General features: G+C 39.8%; 2 protein-coding genes across 2 annotated transcripts; both read left to right on the forward strand.

Moving 5' to 3' along the window:
• The first annotated feature begins 1,909 nt into the window (after nt 1-1,909).
• Nucleotides 1,910-11,902, forward strand: LOC132711598 (vomeronasal type-2 receptor 26-like). Its single transcript, XM_087893484.1, has 3 exons — nt 1,910-2,007; nt 8,016-8,307; nt 11,030-11,902. The coding sequence occupies exons 1-3, from the start codon at nt 1,910-1,912 to the stop codon at nt 11,900-11,902; spliced, it is 1,263 nt and encodes a 420-aa protein (XP_087749610.1).
• A 4,320-nt stretch (nt 11,903-16,222) lies between these two features.
• On the forward strand, nt 16,223-18,973 carry LOC117673004 (vomeronasal type-2 receptor 26-like). Its single transcript, XM_087893485.1, has 2 exons — nt 16,223-16,331; nt 18,075-18,973. The coding sequence occupies exon 2, from the start codon at nt 18,077-18,079 to the stop codon at nt 18,971-18,973; it is 897 nt and encodes a 298-aa protein (XP_087749611.1). The 5' UTR covers nt 16,223-16,331; nt 18,075-18,076.
• Nucleotides 18,974-20,545: the final 1,572 nt, after the last annotated feature.

The following is a 20,545-nucleotide window of genomic DNA, read 5'->3' on the forward strand; positions in this document are numbered from 1 at the left end:
CACATCCTCAGGAGTCACAGGATCAAACTCCTCCCAGATAACATTCTCAAGACCTGCCCTCGTCTCCTCCCATGGACTCATCCAGTCGGAGTCCAAGCCATCCCGAATCCGAGCGACTTTATCGTGCAGGAATTGCACAAAATCCTCAGCACGACCCTGCAAGGGATCTTCCCGCACTCCCCCCCCCGAAGAAGGGAGTGGGTCACCCTAAACAAGGCGGCTGGGCGGTTCTCTGCAGATGCGATAAGAGCGGAAAAATGGTTAGATTTTGCCACTTTTATTGCCACTAGGTAGGTCTTGATATAAGACCTCACCTGTGTCCGGTCGGAATTGGATTGACTAGTCCTCCAAATGCTCTCTAGGCGTCTTTTCCGACGCTTCATCTCTCTCAGCTCCTCAGAGAACCAAGGAGCCAATTGAGAATGGCATCGGGTCAGAGGCCGCAAAGGCACGATGCGGTCCAAAGCTCCAGCGGCCGCCCTTTCCCAGGCGGCCACCAACTCCTCAGTCGAGTAGTGTGTTAGGGTCTCAGGGAACGGCCCAAGCTCCGTCAGGAACCTTTCGGGGTCCATCAGGCGCCTGGGACGGAACCATCTAGTTGGTTCCGTCTCCCTGCGGCGGGGGAAGGCGGTAGGAAAGTCTAGTTGGAGGAGCGAATGATCTGTCCATGACAAGGGTTTAATATCTAGGTCCCCTCTACCAAGATCATTCAACCACTGACCAGAGACAAAAATCAAGTCCAGAGTGTGTCCCCCTATGTGAGTTGGGCCTTGAACTAACTGGGTCAGGTCCATGGCCGTCATGGAAGCCATGAACTCCCGAGCCGCCTCTGACGTCTCATCCGCGGATGGAAGGTTGAAATCCCCCATGACGATAAGTCTGGGGGTATCAACCGCCACCCCGGCAATGACGTCGAGTAGCTCGGGCAGGGTCGCTGCCACATGGCAGGGAGCCAGGTACATAGTCAGCAAACCCATCTGCACCCCACGGCCCCACTTCACACAAAGGGACTCACATCCGGCTATCTGAGGAACAGTGGTCTCCCTCAGACAAAGACTTTCCCTAATAATCACCGCCACTCCCCCACCCCTCCCCTGGGCTCTTGGCTGATGAAATGCACGGAAACCTGGTGGGCACATCTCAACAAGGGGGGCCCCCCTCCTGGCCCAACCAGGTCTCCGTAATACCTGCCAGGTCCGCACCCCCCTCCAAAATAAGATCACAAATGAGAGGGGCTTTATTAACCACCGACCTGGCATTACACAACATCAGTCGCAGACCCTGGGCCTGAGACTCTACACAACCCAGGACACGAGTCACGCATTGGGGGCCGGAGTGCGCAATCGCTCGTAAACAGCATATGCGCACCCCCGAGACTTGATATGACCCCCTGTGTCCACCATACCTGCCCCTCCCACTCATTATTTCAATTTCACAGCCGTTCCTGTCATCCCCCTGCTCCCCGGTTAAATTTCCTTTCACGACCTTCCTGCCACAAGTAATCAACCCATCATCTCGCTCAGTCGCTATCTGGACCCCCCCAGGTCCGCTTTTACAACCCCCTCCCTCCCTCCCGGGTCCCCTTAAAATTTTCTTTAAAAATTTAGCTAAAAAACCCCTCAACCCCCTCTTCGCTACATGCCATCTCTCGGGGTTCCAAAGCCCGTCATCAAGATAGGCCCTTGATAATGTGGAGGGCCAGGCCTGCGAGAGGGGGGAGTCTCGCAGCGCAAGAAGGTCGGCTTTTTGGAGCATCAACCGAACCAAAGATGAGAAAGAAAGGCCGGTCTGGGAGTCTATCATAGTCCAAAGGGATAACTGAGCATAAAGGTCACACAATGTCCATTTATAGAGCAGGACTCCACTGTCCTCTCACGACAGGGAGAAGGTCCAATGTTCTTTTTCGCCAATGGAGGCTAATAGCCAGCCATCCTCTCACGACGGCCGGTCCCGTTACAAGAAGTTAGCAGGAACAGTGTTCTATCCTCCCCGTTGGGATACAGAAAGGTAAAGGTAAAGATTTTCCCTGCCGAGTCATGTCCAATTCTAGTGCATGGTGCTCAACTTCATTTCTTTGCTAAGAGAACCAATGTTGTCCAAAAACACTTCTGTGGTCATGAGGCCAGCATGACTATAAGCCGATGTGCACAGAATGTTGCTCTCTTCCCACCAAAGTAGTACACAATGGTTCAGTAGTTAAAGACATTGAGCTTGTCAGCTGAAAAGCTGACAGCTGGATTCAAGGCCCACGTCCTGCATGGCACAGTAGAGTTCCTGTTACTTGCTCCAGCTCCTGCCAACCTAGCAGTTCAAAAGCATGCAAATGCAAGTAGATAAAATAGGTAGAAAGGCAGCAGTAAATTCTTGAATATTCGCCAATGGTGATAGAATTAATGGAGGGGAGGGCATAATGAATGGTACAAAAAGAAGAGGACTTATTATTCATATCCGGAACCCCATCTACTTCCTTGTGAAATATTTTTCTATGTAAGTCTGGTACCGAACTCCATCATTCAGTCCTAAAATTTCACCAGCTTAGTGTGGCACAAAGTATTCCCAATTACTGTTTTGCTGTGGAACTGCTTCAGATTGTTCTGGCATGGAAAAGTTACTGTCCTTGGAAGCTGAGGAATCTGAGGAAAAACTCACAAAGCAGTTGCAAATTTTAACTATAGAAATACGGGTGGTATGGAAATTCCAAGACTGTTACAGGCTGTCTGGGATCCTGGATAAGCTATTTCCCAAACATATTTTTAATTTATCATTATGTATAATTATATATATATATATATATACATACATACATACATACTACAACAATCTACATTTATCATGCCAATATGGCAGAATAATCAATCAATCATTCAATCAATCAATCAATAAAACAGAATACAGGTGGAAGGGATCTTTGAAGTTTTCTACTACAACCCCTTGCTCAAGCAGGCGACCTTATTGTCAACCCTGAAGCAAACCTGGCTGTGGCTATCTTTAAGGCTTCAAGGTTGCCACTGGATGGGAGGGGGGAGGAAAAAAGATAGCTGGGAGTTTGTAGCCAAAACAAAAAAAGTATCCTGTGGGAATCAAGGTCATTTCAACGGGTGGCTGGAAGGAGGAGGAGGAGGAGAAAGTAACCAAGCAACCAGCCAGCACTTGATGGGACTTGTGGGAAAGGGGGAACTTTCACTTTTAACCATGTGAAAACCGTGGGAATTTTCAGAGTTGGTTTTCATCAGTTGTGCCAATATGATGTATCCAACCAAATTGTTCTTTGAGGAATCTATCTGCCTCGGAGTTCTGCTCTCTGTGGGTGCGTTACTTGGAACGCTGACACTTACACTATTTCAGACAGTGGCTGTCTTAAAGACCTCCAGTGATGAAGCACCCACAATTTCTGAAAACAAGCAATTCCACTGGTTAATTGTCCGCATTGTTAGAAAATTTCTTCTTAATTCCAGTGTGCTTCTCCTCTTGAATGAGTTTCCATCCATTCTTTCTTTAATCAGCATTAATTCTATTCTAATTAAATTAGAATCAGAATAAGAATTAGAGTAGAACAAAGCAATCTCAAAATAATTTTTATATATTATGACAATATGTCAGTAAAAGAATTAGAGTAGAGCAAAATTATATTATCTTTGTAGAAATATGGAGATGACAATGAGGTTCTTCATATTACAGCTATGATTCATCATTAAGTTGTATTATTATGTTATTGTTAATTACTTATTTATTAAACTTTATGCCACCCATCTTGCTTATTCTTTCCTAATTAGTCTTCTGATTTATCCTGGACACTCTGTCCATAGATAATAAGTTGTATTTGTTGCCTTACATGCTCACAGACTTGATTCTTTTTTCACTTAAGTAATCAAGGAAATAATTATTCTCATAATGTGATTGCTTACTTCTGGGATTCTGCAAAATAATTATTTCATAGATACCATCTTTTTGCTCAGCAACCCAAAACCACTTTCAATAAGTTGTTTGGGCATATCCTTTCAAAATGAATGAAAAGCAATAAAAGATATTATAAAGATATAAAATATAATAATAATAGAAGACAAGACAAGGCAAGACAAGACAAGGCAAGACATGACATGACATGACATGACATGACATGACATGACATAACATAACATAACATAACAACATAACGTAATGTAACATAACGTAACGTAACATAACATAACGTAACGTAACATCATACCGTATTTTTCAGAGTATAAGAAGCAGCTTAGTTTTTGGGGAGGAAAATAAGAAAAAAGCTGATTGGTGGGTGGATTGGCCTCTCGGAATACTCTCAATCAGCTGTTCCCAGAGGTAAATTTTAGCAACAGGTTTGTTGGTTGTGAGTTCTTTGCCTTGCTTTTTTTTTTCTGCCTCTGAAAGCCTCTGAAAGAGAGCTTCAGAAAAAAAGGCTTTTTTCCTGAACCTTCTTTCAGAGGCTTTTTTTCTGAAAGATTATCTGTACTCTGTTCAATCTCCTTTCTTTGGTATTGGCATGTAGATTAACCTCTTCCAATCTGCTGTGTCATTTTCCAGATTTGTTAACATAGTTTGGTTAGAACCTTTACTGATTCTTCTTTTGTTGCTTGCCATATTATTTTAGATAAAAGCCTTTCAGAGGCTTTTTTCTGAAGCTTCGTTTCTGAGGCTTTTTTTCTGAAGCTTCTTTCGGAGGCTTCTTTCAGCCTGTGAAATCTCTGTTTGCGAGGCTAGGCAGGGCTACATTCAGAATATAAGACGCACCCAGATTTTCACCCTCTTTTTTGGGGGAAAAAGGTGCATTTTATATTCTGAAAATATGGTATCTAATGTAATAATCTAATCTAATAAAATTTTAATCTAATCAATATATAATATAAAGGCCTGGAGGCTAAAACATATGAAGTATGGTTGGAGGATTGGGTTTGGCTAGTCTAGAGAAAAAAAGGACTATTTTTTTTAAAAAAATTGATTTATATGCCGCCCTTCTCCGGAGACTCAGGGCGGCTTACAATGAGTTAAGCAATAGCCTTCATACTTTTTGTATATTTATACAAAGTCAGCTTATTGCTCCCACAAACTGGGTCCTCAATTTACCTACCTTAGAAAGGATGGAAGGCTGAGTCAACCTTGAGCCTGGTGAGATTCGAACTTACAGTAATTGCAGACAGCTGGTGTTAATCACAATGCTTTCAGTCTGCTGAGCCACCAGGCCCCTATTGAGATCATGATACCAGTATTCCAGTATTTAAGAGGCTGCCACAAAGAGGAGGGGTAAATTTATTTTCCAAAGCACCAGAAAGCAAGACAACAAACACTGAATGTGAAACTAATCTAGGAGAGAAGTAACCTGGAGTTTAAGGAGAAACTTCTTAACAGTGAGAACAATTAACCAGAGGAACAGCTTGACTTCAGATGTTGTGGATGCTTCATCACTGGAGGTTTTTAAGATGAGATTGGACAGTCACTTGTCTGAAATTATATAAGATAAGTGGTGGGTTGCCCCTGGTTCGGACAGGTTTGCAAGAACCGGTAGTAAAACTGGCAGGAGGCTCCGCCCGCCGACCCCGACGTCATGAGGGAGTGGTGCATGACCCCGTTGCGAACCAGTAGTAAAGGTAAGTACAACCCACCCGTGTATAGGATCTCCTCCAAGGTCCCTTCCAGCTCTATTCTGATTCTGATATTGAACATGTATTGAACAAGTATGGATCCCAATATGTTATAATGTACTGGATTCATTGCAATTAGCTGCCCTCATATTGAATGCATTAGGCCATTTCTTCTTCCCCTCAATTCAAACAGGAAGCAAGTTCAACTAATTTCATCTAAAGTCAACAAAACACTGGCAGTTCTAAATAATTGTCAATTCCATCTATCCTGCAATTATCAAGATTATCATGATCTTTTCATCCTTTCATTCAAGAGTGTCCTTGGGCTGCAGCAAAACTATTAAGACTAAATTGTTCTAATAATCCAGCCTCTGCCACTTAGAGATGGAACAGCAAGCAAGATAAACACGTTCTTGACATTTGGCACACCCAACATTTGCATCAACCTTTTTAGTAAGAGAGTAATTATCCAGCTTTTTATGATAACTGACATCTCTTTGACTACCTCAACAAAGCTGGCTGAAAGACTTCCCAGAAAGTAGAGTGTAACAGAGCATGATAGTGGTGTTTATATCAGGACTGATGTTTCTAGGAATCCAGATTCTTCTTCCTATTCTTCATAAATATTATCATCCAGGGGAACTCAACATTGCTGGTATTATGTCTCAGAGTTATGTCTTTTTACAGCCAATCACCTTTAAAACAGCCCCTTCGCTGGATCTCTTAGATGATATCATGTAAGCAAGTTCTCAAAAAAAAAGGAACTTAAGAGGTATTTCATTAATAGAATTTTGTTCTGAGGATGTAATCATGCATAGTTTATAATATGGCATCTTTTCCCCCCTAGATTAGGTTAATAATGTTTAATCTGATCCGTATCACTTTTATGTATTTATTTTTGTCAAAGTTAGGTACTACCCATCTTACTCTGAGAGTGACTCTGGATGATATACAGTTGAAAGCATAAAAGCATATAAAACCTATATAGTGCAATATATCGGTAAAAGAAACCAGGTAAAAACAAAGCTAAAACAAGTTTAAATAAGTATTATGCCAGAAAGATAAAGCTATTTTATCTTGCCACCTGCTAAACATTTTTTTGTTTTGTTTGCCTTATGGTCAATCTGGAAAGATTTTTTTCCCCCTATGAAAATATTTCCTGATGCAGTCTCTTCTATAATTGAATAGTTCTTATCATTAGGAAATTATTTCTGGTGTGCAACCAAAATCTGCTTTCTCATAATTTAAACATTATGGTTTGTTTGTTTTTTTTAAATATTATCTTCTGGAACAAGTTCAAACATTTCAGCCATGTCATGTACAGAACAAGCCTTCTCATGTATGAAGGCACCCAACAGTCATGGATATTGCCTTGTCCTCTTGGCACACCATCTGTATTATTTCCTTTATTTGAATACATGTAGTTTCAGGGAACACACTTAATCAACTTTGGCTAGTCTCACAATAGGTAAGGGGGGGTTGAACATGGATGGAAAATCTAACTAGTTGATCTAACTACAGTAGTGGCCAAAATCATGGAAATCTTTTGAGGAAAGTGTATTTTTGAGGTTTGATGGCTAATAACACCACTTTTTTTTTTTTTTGGAGTTTAAAGATAATCATATTCCACTGCTGGAATGGCCTGGGAATAGCCTAGACCTTAACCCAATTGAAAATATATGGAGCCAACTAAAGAAACTTGTTAGTCAGAAGTGACCCAGCAATAAAACCCAGTTAATAGAAGCAATCATTCAATCTTGGTCTCACATTATAACAGCTGCAGAACTAAAAGACTTAGTTCACTCCATGAGAAGATGTTGTAAGGCCGTAATTCATGCAAAAAGTTACCCAGCTAAGTATTAACTGACATGGTGATAATTTTTGTACATCTTGTTTTTTCTACGTGTTTCACTTTTCTTCTTAATCCTTCATAAAAGTTATTGCATTACATCCTTGATTAAATTATCTTTCCATTGATATATAATTTTATGGTACTAATAAAAAAAAAAAGTGGTGTTATTAGCTAGTTTTAGAAAATACACTTTTCCCAAAAAGTTTCCACAATTTTGGCCACTACTGTATGTATTGTGCTCTTCTAGTGCTAAACTTATTTTACTTTCCAGCAACATGAATTCTTCCATCCAAATCAAAGAGCAAGTTGAAAAATGCATTTTCAAAACAGGCAATGCCAAGTCTCCTCATTTCTTTGCATCTTGGGGGGGGGGTTAAAATCTGTCCTTGATTCTTGTCCTTGCCATATGAACCTAAATATATCTTTTTTTGCCTTTACTTAAAATGATGTGTTGGCTATCAAAATAGATACTGTTCGAAACAAACAAACAAAAAAAACTATCATTCTAGATGATGCCTTTGTTTTTATCACAGTGTTTTTTCCCAATAATACATCCGCTTTTATAGGATTTTGGCTCAGAATTACCAACATATTCTGGCTCTGGCGTTTGCGGTAAAAGAAATCAATGAAAACCCTCACATCTTGCCAAACATCACTCTGGGGTTCCTGATCTATAACAGTCACTTGAGTGCAAGCTCAACTTATCTTGCCTCAATGGAACTTCTCTCTACCTGGAAGAAGTTCATTCCAAACTACAAGTGTGATAGTAGAAGCAATGCAGCTGCAGTCATTGGAGGACCTGATTCCAATGTCTGCCGCCATATGTCCACCATTCTAGGTATCTACAAGGTTCCACAGGTAAAGTACTTTCTAGATTCTCCTGGGCTTTCTCGGTGTCCAACTTTCTTTCCTCACTAATAGTATTTCACTACTAAATTTCAATTGTTCTATGTTCATGATTATCTTTCTTTTTTGTGTCTTGTTGATTATGCACTGTTATGTATACATGTTAATGATGACATTTTGGCAGTTCCATTGTGGTTTTTTGTTTTGCTGTAATTTTTTATTGCTATTTTTTTTTTAAAAAAAAGTTACTATGTTCATTTTCTAAGTAAATTTATTTGAGTACATTAGTTGAAGAAGTAGGATATACATTTCTGGAATTCATTAAAAACATGATTAAATACACTTTGTTTTGACACAATCTTGCCATCTGAAATTTAAATATGAAGTGGACATTTAACTTGATTTGATGTTTTGAATGCAAGGACTGATCTCAAAGAACAGGATAGTCGTGAAGGCAGAGTACAGTTCTACCTTCATCTAGTAAAGCAGTGTTTTGCAAGTAGGAAGATGAATGGATGGATGGATTGATGGATGGATGGATGGATGAGTGGGTGGGTGGGTGGGTAGGTGATAGATAGATGGATGGATGGATGGATGGATGGATGGGTGGGTGGGTGGGTGGGTGGGTGGACAGGAGGGTGAGTGGGTTGGTAGGTAGGTAGGTAGATGGATGGTGGGTTGGGTGGATAGGTGGATGTGTGGGTAGGTAGGTAGATGATAGATAGAAGATAGATAGATAGATAGATAGATAGATAGATAGATAGATGATAGAATTGACATATGAGAGATAGATGTGTGTGTGTGAGAGAGGGAGAGGAAGAGGGAGAGGAAGAGGGAAGGAGGGAGGGAGGGAGGGAGGGAGGGAGGGAGGGAGGGAGAGAGAGAGAGAGAGAGAGAGAGAGAGAGAGAGAGAGAGAGATGGAATTGCACTTGATTTTTTCCAAATAGTTTTCCAAATAATTACTAATTTCTGCTCTCTCAGAGTGTAAATTTCTGATAATCACATTTTATAAACTGTAGTTCAGTACTCTTTCCAGTATTGTAATCAGGCTCTTAAATTCTTGGTTTTCTATACTAGAACTTTACTAGAAGTTTATACATCATTGACCATTGACTCCTGTCAGATTAGCACATATAAATCCAATTTATCCATCCAAATGTTGGTTGGTGGGGTTTTTTATGGTGTTCCTGCAATAAAGCCATCCCCTTCTCTGTATAAGATTTTTGGTGAAATATGTACCATCAATAAATAAAAATGGAGTGTTCCCAAAATTAGTCTTACTGCGTTGATTTATAAGAGCAAATTTCAAGCTTAAAAATAATGAATATATTACCTATTTAATTTCAGTAGCTAAAATCATAGTTTTATTTTATGGTGGTGTGGAGAGAAACTTTTTTGAGAGAGAATAAATGACGGCAATTGGATTTCTTAATCCTAAATCAAATGCTGTGCTTTCACTGATCCTTGCGTTTAACTCCTAGACAAAAATATTTTCAAGTTCCTGAAATCTCTTAATTCAGATAGTAGTTTGGCCTTTTTTTTCCCCATTTGATAAACAATCCAGAGACTGAACATTAATTTTCTCCCTACTGTTCACATAACAGCAGCAAAGTAATATTTAAAATATTTCATTCTATTTTGCAGTCTGCTGTCTCTCTGCGCATATTGCTTTTATGTAAGGTATTCTAGGGTTCTGTAGCTATATTAGTTTATTACTTTGTTCCATAGAACAAGTGTTGCCAGATAAGCAAATAGGTATATTCCAGTGAGCGCTAATCACACTATATTGGTTGCCTCCTGGGAATGGCAGGTTTTTTTTTTGAGGTAGTTTTAATTAAGTATTTCTTGCATTTGCTGAAAAACCAAAAGCAAATATGTTTAGTGTATCTAAGTTATTGCTTCATATATAAATGTGATCGCAACAAAGGTATACATAAAATTTCAGTCATGTTTTGAGAGGTGTGCATTTATACATTACCTTTGAAGCCTGAACAGGTAATGGTGACTATAATAGTTACCGAACACCGGAAAAACTCAAGAACAGTTGAAATGTGGATTAACACGACCACATTAGGAAATTGTAACTAATTGCCACATTAGGAAAAAAAAATTTGCAGATAAAATTAAAGTAACGAGACATCAGAGGCAGGCACCACATTTTTTTAAAAAAAATCAAATTTGGATGGATTTTATGGGTTTCCTCCGTTTCAATAAGCAATAATATTATAATAGTTTATAGTGCATATGTGGTAAATTTGCTTTTTATTTGCATATAAGTATATTTTCTGTTTTATTTCTCTATGCATCTTGGATTTGTGTTAATTTGTGTGCATGTGTTTGTGTGTGTATCTATATACACACCAGAGGTGGGTTTCAGCAAGTTCTGACCAGTTCTGGAGAACCGGTAGCAGAAATTTTGAGTAGTTTGGAGAACTGGTAGTAAAAATTCTGACTGGCCTCACCCCCATCTATTCTCTGCCTCCTGAGTCCCAGCTGATTGGGAGGAAATGGGGATTTTGCAGTAGCCTTCCCCTGGAGTGGGGAGGGAATGGAGATTTTACAGTATCCTTCCCCTGATGTGCCCACCAAGCCACACCCACCAAGCCACGCCCACAGAACCAGTAGTAAAAATTTTGAAACCTACCACTGATACACACATGCACAAACACACATACACACACATGCATATTAATGTATTTTGCAAACCTGATCTCCTTTTCAAATCTCCTTTAGCTCATGTATGGTTCTTCTCCAGTGATGGATAACAAACGCGAGGAAGCTTTTGTTCAACAGATGTTTCCAAACTGGACCCATCAATACAATGGAATTCTTCACTTACTTCTATATTTCAGGTGGACGTGGATAGGGGTGCTTTATATCGAAGACGAGAACGGAGAAAGGCTTGTGCAGAAAGTCCTTCCTTTTTTTTCTCAGAGCGGCATTTGCTTTGATTTCATTCAAAAGTTACCCAAGCACAGCTTTTCTAGTAACACCTTTAATCTTGTAGAAAAGGGGGTGGAAACCTATAAGATCACTGAGCGGAGCAGTTACAACGTCTTATTCACACATGGAGAACTGCAGACGATGCTCGTTTTCAGAGTGCTCATCGCACTTTCAGAATATGACCGATCAACTAAGGCTGAGAGTAAAGTTTGGATCATGACAGCCCAGATGGACTTCGCCTCCCTCCCTTTTCAGAGGAATACGGGCATAGACTTCCTTCACGGTGCTCTCGCTTTGGCAGTTCACTCTGAGGAGATATCAGGATTCCAAACATTTCTTCAGACCAGGAAACCTAGCTCAGAAAAAGAGGATGGCTTTTTCCAGCTATTTTGGGAAAGCGTGTTTGGATGCTCCTTGTCTAACCGAAACTCAAGGGACAGACCTGAGAGGACCTGCACTGGAGAGGAGAAACTGAACACTCTCTCTGAGTCTATTTTTGAAACGAGGATGACTGCTCACAGCTATAGTATCTACAATGCCGTCCATACTGTGGCACACGCCCTGCACTTAATACATGGGATGAATTCCAAACAACACACATTGTCAAAAGAGCAGAAGCTTCTCAATCAACATTCACGGCAGGTAAAACCCAAGGGAAAATAGGTACATGTAACAAGTTTGAAATTATTTAGGAAATAAGGTATTAGATTGGATGAAGGTCTTTTTTCCTTTCTATTTGCCCCACAGCCTTTCATTTCTTATGTCAAATGGATGAGATACAATCAGAGGTGGTATTCATCAGGTTCTGATCAGTTCTGGAGAACCAGTAGCGGAAATTTTGAGTAGTTTGGAGAATCGGTAAATACCACCTCTGACTGGCCCTGCCCCCATCTATTCTCTGCCTCCTGTGCCCCAGCTGATCAGGAGGAAATGGGAATTTTGCAGTAACCTTCTCTTGGAGTGGGGAGGGAATGGAGATTTTATAGTATCCTTCCCCTGGAGTGGGGTGGGAATGGAGATTTTATAGTATCCCTCCTCTGCCATGCCCACCAAGCCACACCCACCAAGCCATATCCACAGAACCAGTAGTAAAAAATAAATGAATCCCACCACTGGAAACAACTCAGTACAAAGAACCATTCATTCCAGCTCTCAGATTCTTCTTACATTAACTGATTATTAGAATGCTTATTATGATGTCTACTTTAACCATTTAGCAAACATTAAACAATTGCAGCCCTAAGGGATGCCATGGTGGCTTGGTTTCCTTCATGAACTGTTAGGATCAAGACAGATGACCTGTTTCTTTGGACTTGATGTTATTGAAGGAAGGCTAGAGCTGAATTGCAATCTTAAACAAATCAAAGAGAAGAGTCTTCTATTTTTTGCCTGTACAAAGAAGTATTAGCCTTTTCCTGTTATTATTAATAAAAATAATAGGAGCTGTTCACAGCAAATAAACAGATTAAAAACAAGAAAATAGTAAAAAGAAATATACATTATCGTCACAGGGATAGATTCTAACCAGCAGAGTAGATCCTAAAGCAATAAGGAAGGAATTTTTAATTTTTGATATTTTGCCTCAGGCATCCAACTACAATTAAATAATTAACAAATAAGATATGAACAGCAATGAATATTACAAGAAATGGGACATGAAATGAAAACAACCCAAATAAAATATATTATATTATAATGCCTTGGTAAGGCCAGACTCGGAATACTGCATTCAGTTTTGGTCACCCCGATGTAAAAAAGATGTTGAGACTCTAGAAAGAGTGCAGAGAAGAGCAACAAAGATGATTAGGGGACTGGAGGCTAAAACATATGAAGAACGGTTGCAGGAACTGGGTATGTCTAGTTTAATGAAAATAAGGACTAGGGGAGACATGATTGGAACATTGCAATGTTCCAATATCTGAGGGGCTGCTACAAAGAAGAGGGAGTCAAGCTATTCTCCAAAGCACCTGAGGGCAGGACAAGAAGCAATGGGTGGAAACTAATCAAGGAGAGAAGTAACCTAGAACTAAGAAGAAATTTCCTGACAGTTAAAACAATTAATAAGTGGAACAACTTGCCTCCAGAAGTTGTGAATGCTCCAACACTGGAAGTTTTTAAGAAGATGTTGAATAAACATTTGTCTGAAGTGGTGTACGGTTTCCTGCCTAAGCAGGGGTTTGGACTAGAAGACTCCAAGATCCCTTCCAACTCTGATATTCTATTCTATTCTGTTCTGTTCTGTTCTGTTCTGTTCTGTTCTGTTCTAAAATTAATTTGTACCACAATATATTCACAACAGCTAAAATAATCTTTTACAAGTATACAAACTTCAACCTATCTACCATATAGCTTTACTAAACAATTTATACTGAAACAGCCCTATCACCATTCTTGGCATATGTTTATCACCCTTCCGCCAAATGGTGTGGTTTGTTGAATAAACAAGGTTTCAAATCTTTCTTGTATACCTTTCAAATTCTTATGTATCTAAGGATATGTGGACCCAAAATAACTACATAATTTATCCAAGCTAAAATTTTACTTCTTTATGGATGCTCTTTAGGAAGAAGTAGTCTTTTATATATGAAAGCAAGTTGTTCCATGGGACAGGTGATGCCACTGAGAAGGATTTGCTACAAGATCCCAATAGATTCAACTCCTCAGCAAGGCTTGTCTCCCAGATCTTCCTAGGATGGGAATGAGGATACTTGAGATTTTTTTTAGGATTCAGAAAAGTTACAAGTTGTATCTCATTGCATGGATTCGGTATCTGTACCAACTTAGATATCTTTACAGTCATGGAGTTCAACAATATCATGATAGCTGTAGTAGACTATACCGTGACAAGATCAATTAAAACCTAGATTAACTCTTGAAAACCACATTCTGAAAGCTCCTCAACTGGAAAATCTGTCAGAATGACACAAAACAGATCAATAGGGAAGGTTTGGTATACTCTTTAGAAATGAGAGGCCCTGTGGTTTCAAAAAAGGCTTTTTACCCAAAGCATAAACAAAAGAAAGGACCTCTTCAATATTTTGCACAGCCTTAACAAAAGGAATAAGGGATGCGGTGGCTCAGTGACTAAGATGCTGAGCTTGTCGATCGAAAGGTCGGCAGATCAACTATTTGAATCCCTAGTGCCACGTAACGGGGTGAGCTCCCATTACTTGTCCCAGCTTCTGCCAACCTAGCAGTTCAAAAGCACATAAAAAATGCATGTAGAAAAATAGGGACCACTTTTGGTGGGAAGGTAACAGAGTTCCGTGCGCCTTTGGTGTTTAGTCATGCTGGCCACATGACCACGGAGACGTCTTTGGACAGCACTGGCTCTTCGGCTTTGAAACAGAGATGAGCATCACCCCCTAGAGTCAGGAATGACTAGCATGTATGTGTGAAGGGAACCTTTACCTTTACCTAACAAAAGGAATAGCAAATTCAGTAATGAAAGATTCAGTAAAGCTGTTATACTATTGATACCTCATACATTGTTAATAGAATAGTTTATCATCCCTGTTTGTACCTTGTATATCTCTGTTTGTACCTCCTGCACACCTCCCTCCAATCCAATCCCCTCCCTCCCTCCCTCCCTCCTTCCCTTCCTTCCTTCCTTCCTTCCTTCTTTCCTTCCTTCCTTCCTTCTTAAAAATAGCATTTGCCTCTCACTTATTAAATAGTTATCCTTATGAATTTTCTCCCTTTGTATCTTAGCTACATCACTTTCTAAGAAAAGTTTCATTTAACAACAGTGCTGGAGAAAAGATTTCTTTTGACCAAAATGGTGAAAAAATAGCTGCATTTGATATTATCAACTGGAAGACATTCCCAAACCAATCTTTTCTTAGAGTCAAAGTTGGAAAGATAGACCCGCATATTTCATCAAATACTTCATTCATCATTGATGAGAATAATATTGTGTGGCCTAGCAGGTTCAATCAGGTATGGGTCAATGAATTTGTTTTGGGTTTCCAGGTCTTTTCATCAAAGAAAAAAAAAACTGGTTTGCTCACAGCCAATCCTAAAATGAAGGAGAGTGAGTTATGGTGTGGATGATGTTGTGACAGAAATTTCATCTCAAATTAAGTCTTATATTGTTCAGACCAAAAAGTTCTTTTCTCTACTTTAAATATTTATACTAACTGTATGTATAAAACCCATTGACATGAACATCATTCTACCATCAGTTTTTCTTCTGCTGTTACTCTACATTTTCTTTGACAAAATTCTCATATATCAAAGTAAGTCAACCACTTAGTATGCATTTCTCTTCTATCAAATGCTTCCTGTGCTGAGAGCTACAAAGGTATTTTAAACCACAGCCTAGAGTTTATATTCCTTCTGTATTTTCAGTAAATCTAACAAACTTATTTTTAATATTCACATTAAGGTAAAGGTTCCCCTCACACATATGTGCTAGTTGTTCCTGACACTAGGGGGCTGTGCTCATCTCCATTTCAAAGCTAAAGAGCTAGCACTGTCCAAAGATGTCTCCGGGGTCATGTGGCCAGCATGACTAAATGCCAAAGGCACACGGAATGCTGTTACCTTCCCACCAAAGGTGGTCCATATTTTTCTACTTGCATTTTTACATGCTTTCAAACTACTAGGTTGGCAGAAGCTGGGACAAGTAATGGGAGCTCACCCCGTTATGCGGCACTAGGGATTTGAACTGCTGACCTTTTGATTGACACACTCAGCATCTTAGCCACTGAGCCACCATGTCCCATAATATTCACATTAACCCTGTGCCACCCAAATCTTAAATTATGCCCTTCTAACTACAAATTTCTCTGTAATAGCCTTCCTTTCATCCAGACCAAACAGCACATACACATTCAAATCAGGTCAGTCCATCCTTCATCTTTCTTTTGCATCTTGTCACACCTTATATTTAACTAGTCACTTTTCCCCTGCAACATGAATTGAGATATGTCTATCATTGTTTTTGTTTTATTTGATCTTTAGACGTGCCCTGTTTCAATATGCAATGATAACTGCTTTAAAGGATTTAGTAAGAGAAAAAAAGAAGGGCTGCCATTTTGCTGCTATGATTGCTTTCCTTGTCCAAAAGGGAAGATTTCAAATCAGGAGGGTAAGATACCTAATGCATTGATGGGTCAAAAATATTTGTTGTGTAGGACTGAGATAGATACAGATACAAATACAAATATGAGAACCAATTTGTTATAGTGGATAAGGCACCAGGCTAAAATCTAGGAGACCATGAGTTTTAGTCCCACCCTATGATATGAAATCAGCTATGTGACATTGACTCTCTGGTCTTGGGAAGAAGGCAATGACAAACCAGTCTTTACTACTCCACCAAAAGTCAACACTGTCTTGAAAACTAAGTTTTGTTTTCTGGTTATTGACCACAAATATTCTCTCTCTGTGTGTGTCTCTGTCTCTGTCCCTTCCCCCCCTCTCCCCCCCTCTCTCTCCCCCCTCTCTCTGTCTCTTTGTCTTTGTCTTTGTCTCTGTCTCTGTCTCTGTCTCTGTCTCTGTCTCTCTCTCTCTCTCTCTCTCTCTCTCTCTCTCACACACACACACACAAACACACACACACACACACACACACAAACACACACACACACACACACACATATTGATAGATATATATAAGGTGCAAAGCTGACCTTATATTTTAAGAGTTGTTCAGTTAAATCATGATGGTAGCATCTGCAGATGAAGATATAGTCCTGTATTATTTATTTATTTATTTGTTTGTTTGTTTGTTTGTTTGTTTGTTGTTTGTTTGTTTGTTTATTTATTTATTTATTATTGGTGGTTATTCACCATGGCGACTCGAGGCAGCTTACAGAATATAAAACCTCATTTAAAACAATAAAACTAATAAAAAAGAATCAAATAAATTAATATAATAAAATCACCCCCCACTTCCTGCCCTAGTGGCAGCAGGTCACATGACCCATTTAATGGGCTCCATCCCACTCTGGGTTCTCCAGGCCCGCTGGCAGAACCAGGTCTTCAGTACCTTCTGGAAGAGTATTAGAGTGGGGGGCATTCTAATCTCTGGGGGAATGATGTTCCAGAGAGAGGGAGCCACCATGGAGAAGGCCCTTCTTCTGTGTCCCACCTGGTGTATCTCCTTTGGGGATGGGAACCACAGCATTCCCTGCCTCTAATGGGTCAAGTACAGGGGTGAAATTCAGCAGGTTCTGACAGGTTCTGGAAAACCAGTAGAGGAAATTTTGAGTACTTCAGAGAACCAGTAGCAGTAATTTTGAGTAGTTTGGAGAATTGACAAATACCACCTCTAGCTGGCCTCAGAGAGGGGTGGGAATGGAGATTTTGCAATATCCTTCCCCCAGGAGTGGGGACGGAATGGGGATTTTGCAGTATCCTTGCAAAATCCTGCCATGCCCACCAAGCCACACCCACCAAGTCATGCCCACAAAACCGATAGTGAAAAAAAATGAATTTCACCACTGGTCAGGTAGATGTGATCAGCAAGAGACGGTCCCTTAGATAATCTCTGATATGCATTGTTTTGTGTATATTGTTAAAACTATAAGAAACCAGATTACACATATAACATGAGTCAAATGCATTACATATAAAATAGACAGAGCAAAATACCAAGAATGTGCTTTTAAAAAATCATAATTTCTCCCTTCTCTAGGCCTTTCAGATATATGGTAGTGACTTATACAATGGGGTTACTAAACATTCCAATTTGTAAAGCAATACTTCCCCGCCACATAATTCAGTGATGGAAAAGACTAAAGTTGTCTCTTTTAGATGTATCTTAATTGATTTTTTTTAGGGCTTTGGCAATATTACATATTGATACTAGACATGAATTCTCTTTCAGACATGGATGATTGCATTCAGTGCCCAGAAGGACAATTTCCAAATCATGGACAGGATGGATGTCTTCTGAAAGAAATTATATATTTGTCACACAGAGAATCTTTAGGGATTAGTTTAACCGTTCTTGCACTTTCATTTTTTTTTATCACAGCATTGGTGCTTGGAATTTTCATAAAGTACCAAGATACTCCCATTGTCAAAGCCAACAACAGGAATCTTACTTATACTCTCCTTGTTTCTCTCCTGCTCTCATTCCTTTGTGCTTTACTGTTCATTGGCCAGCCTGAGAAGGTGTTGTGTCTTATTCGACAAAGTGCTTTTGGCATCATCTTTACGATAGCTGTGTCATGTGTCTTGGCTAAAACTGTAATTGTGATTCTCGCTTTTAAAGCCACCAAGCCAAATTCCAAAATGAGGAAGTGGGTTGGAAAACCCCTGGCCAACTCCATTGTTTTTTCCTGCTCTTTTCTTCAAATAATTATTTGTATAACATGGTTGGCTGTCGCTCCTCCGTTCCCAGATCTTGACGTGCATTCTTTGCCTGCAGAAATTTTATTAGAATGTAACGAAGGCTCAAATGTCATGTTTTACTGTGTCCTCAGCTTTATGGGTTTCTTGGCTATCGTGAGCTTCATAGCAGCTTTTCTAGCCAGGACACTGCCTGATACTTTTAATGAAGCCAAGTTTATCACCTTCAGCATGCTAATATTCTGTGTTGTTTGGTTGTCTTTTTTCCCAGCTTATTTAAGTACTAAGGGAAAATATATGGTGGCTGTAGAGATCTTCTCCATCCTGGCTGCCAGTGCTGGCTTACTGAGTTGTATTTTTTTTCCAAAAATTTATATCATTCTAGTGAAACCTGAATTAAATAATAGGGAACTGCTCAGAATAAAGCACTAAAGATTTTTGATATTTATGGCATTCAGCTAACAAATTTAAAAACCATATAAATTCTAAACAATGAATGGAATGAACCATTTTCAGCTTTTCCTTTAGCTTCAAGAAGCTATTGGTGTTAATTTATCTAGCCTAAATGCCATTTCCAGCAGTTAGCTCTATAAAAGAACATTTTAAATTAATACAAAATGAGATTTCTGAACTAGATTCACCTCTTTTCAGTTCCCAGCCTTAGAGTATTTAGAGATCAGGCATGCAATGGTGGGAGGATGTAATTGTACATAGGTAAATTTCCTATGCAAGTCTGGATTTAAATTCCCAGATCATATGAACAGTTTTATGTTGAGTCAAGTGATGGTGCTTATCTTGATTTTGTAGATTTACCAGCTAAATACACGGAGAACAGGAAGAAAAGATGTATGTGCTTGGTCCTATTATCTATGAGGATTTAAATAGTCACACAGATCAAATTTTAGGAAGCCAATGGGCTGTACTCCAGGAAACTTTTGATAAGATTGCAGCTTCAATATCCGTTTCCAGTGTCCATTTTTTTTCCTATTGTGGTTGATGATTGGCTGACTTCATCCATCCATCCATCCATCCATCCATCCATCCATCCATCCATCCATCCCACTCAGTAAATGATTTATTTTGCCTGATTAAAATGTGATACTCAATTAACAATCCTAAGTTTATTTATTTTGACCAGGAGTCAGCAAACTGCGGCTCTGGAGCCGCATGTGGCTCTTTCACCCCTCTGCTGTGGCTCCCTGTCACTAAAAATGTGCGTCACAACCGCCAATGTGTGATACCTGCTGGCACGCAATTTATTGAGCTTTTCAACCCCGGGTAGGCCAAACATGGATAAATCCAAGAAAAGAAAAGTTTCAGAAGAAAACGGAACATTTAATTCAACTACATATGCTAGTTTTGTGGCCGCTCAAGAAATAGTCAGGCACGGGAAGGGTTTTGTGGCTCCTGGTGTTTTCTTTTCTGTGGGAAACGAGTCCAAACGGCTCTTTGAGTGTGTAAGTTTGCAGACCCCTGATTTAGACTAATAGTGTTTCAATACCAGTTGGTTCTAAGTGACAGCTAGGTCACTCGCACATATGTGCTAGTCATTCCTGACTCTTGGGGGCGGTGCTCATCTCTGTTTCAAAGCCAAAGAGCCAGCACTGTCCGAAGACGTCTCCGTGGTTATGTGGCTGGCATGACTAAATGCCAAAGGCGCACAGAATGCTGTTACCTTCCCACCAAATGTGGTCCCTATTTTTCTACTTGCTTTTTTTTTACATGCTTTTGAACTGCTAGGTTGGCAGAAGCTGGGACAAGTAACGGGAGCTCACCCCATTACACAGCACTAGGGATTTGAACCACTGAACTGCCGACCTTTCGATTGACAAGCTCAGCATCTTAGTCACTGAGCCACTGAATCCTTTAAGTGACAGCTACTCCAATACAATAAAAAAAATTAAACCATAAAACAGACAGTTGTGGTGGCATCATCTTCAGCAACATTCTGAGGAAAGACATGCTCAATAACAACACATTTTCCATTATTTTATCAGCCCCCAA

This window comes from Pantherophis guttatus, chromosome 4 (assembly GCF_059756535.1).
Source record: "Pantherophis guttatus breed Tessera chromosome 4, ASM5975653v1, whole genome shotgun sequence".
Classification (NCBI taxonomy): Eukaryota; Metazoa; Chordata; class Lepidosauria; order Squamata; family Colubridae; genus Pantherophis; species Pantherophis guttatus.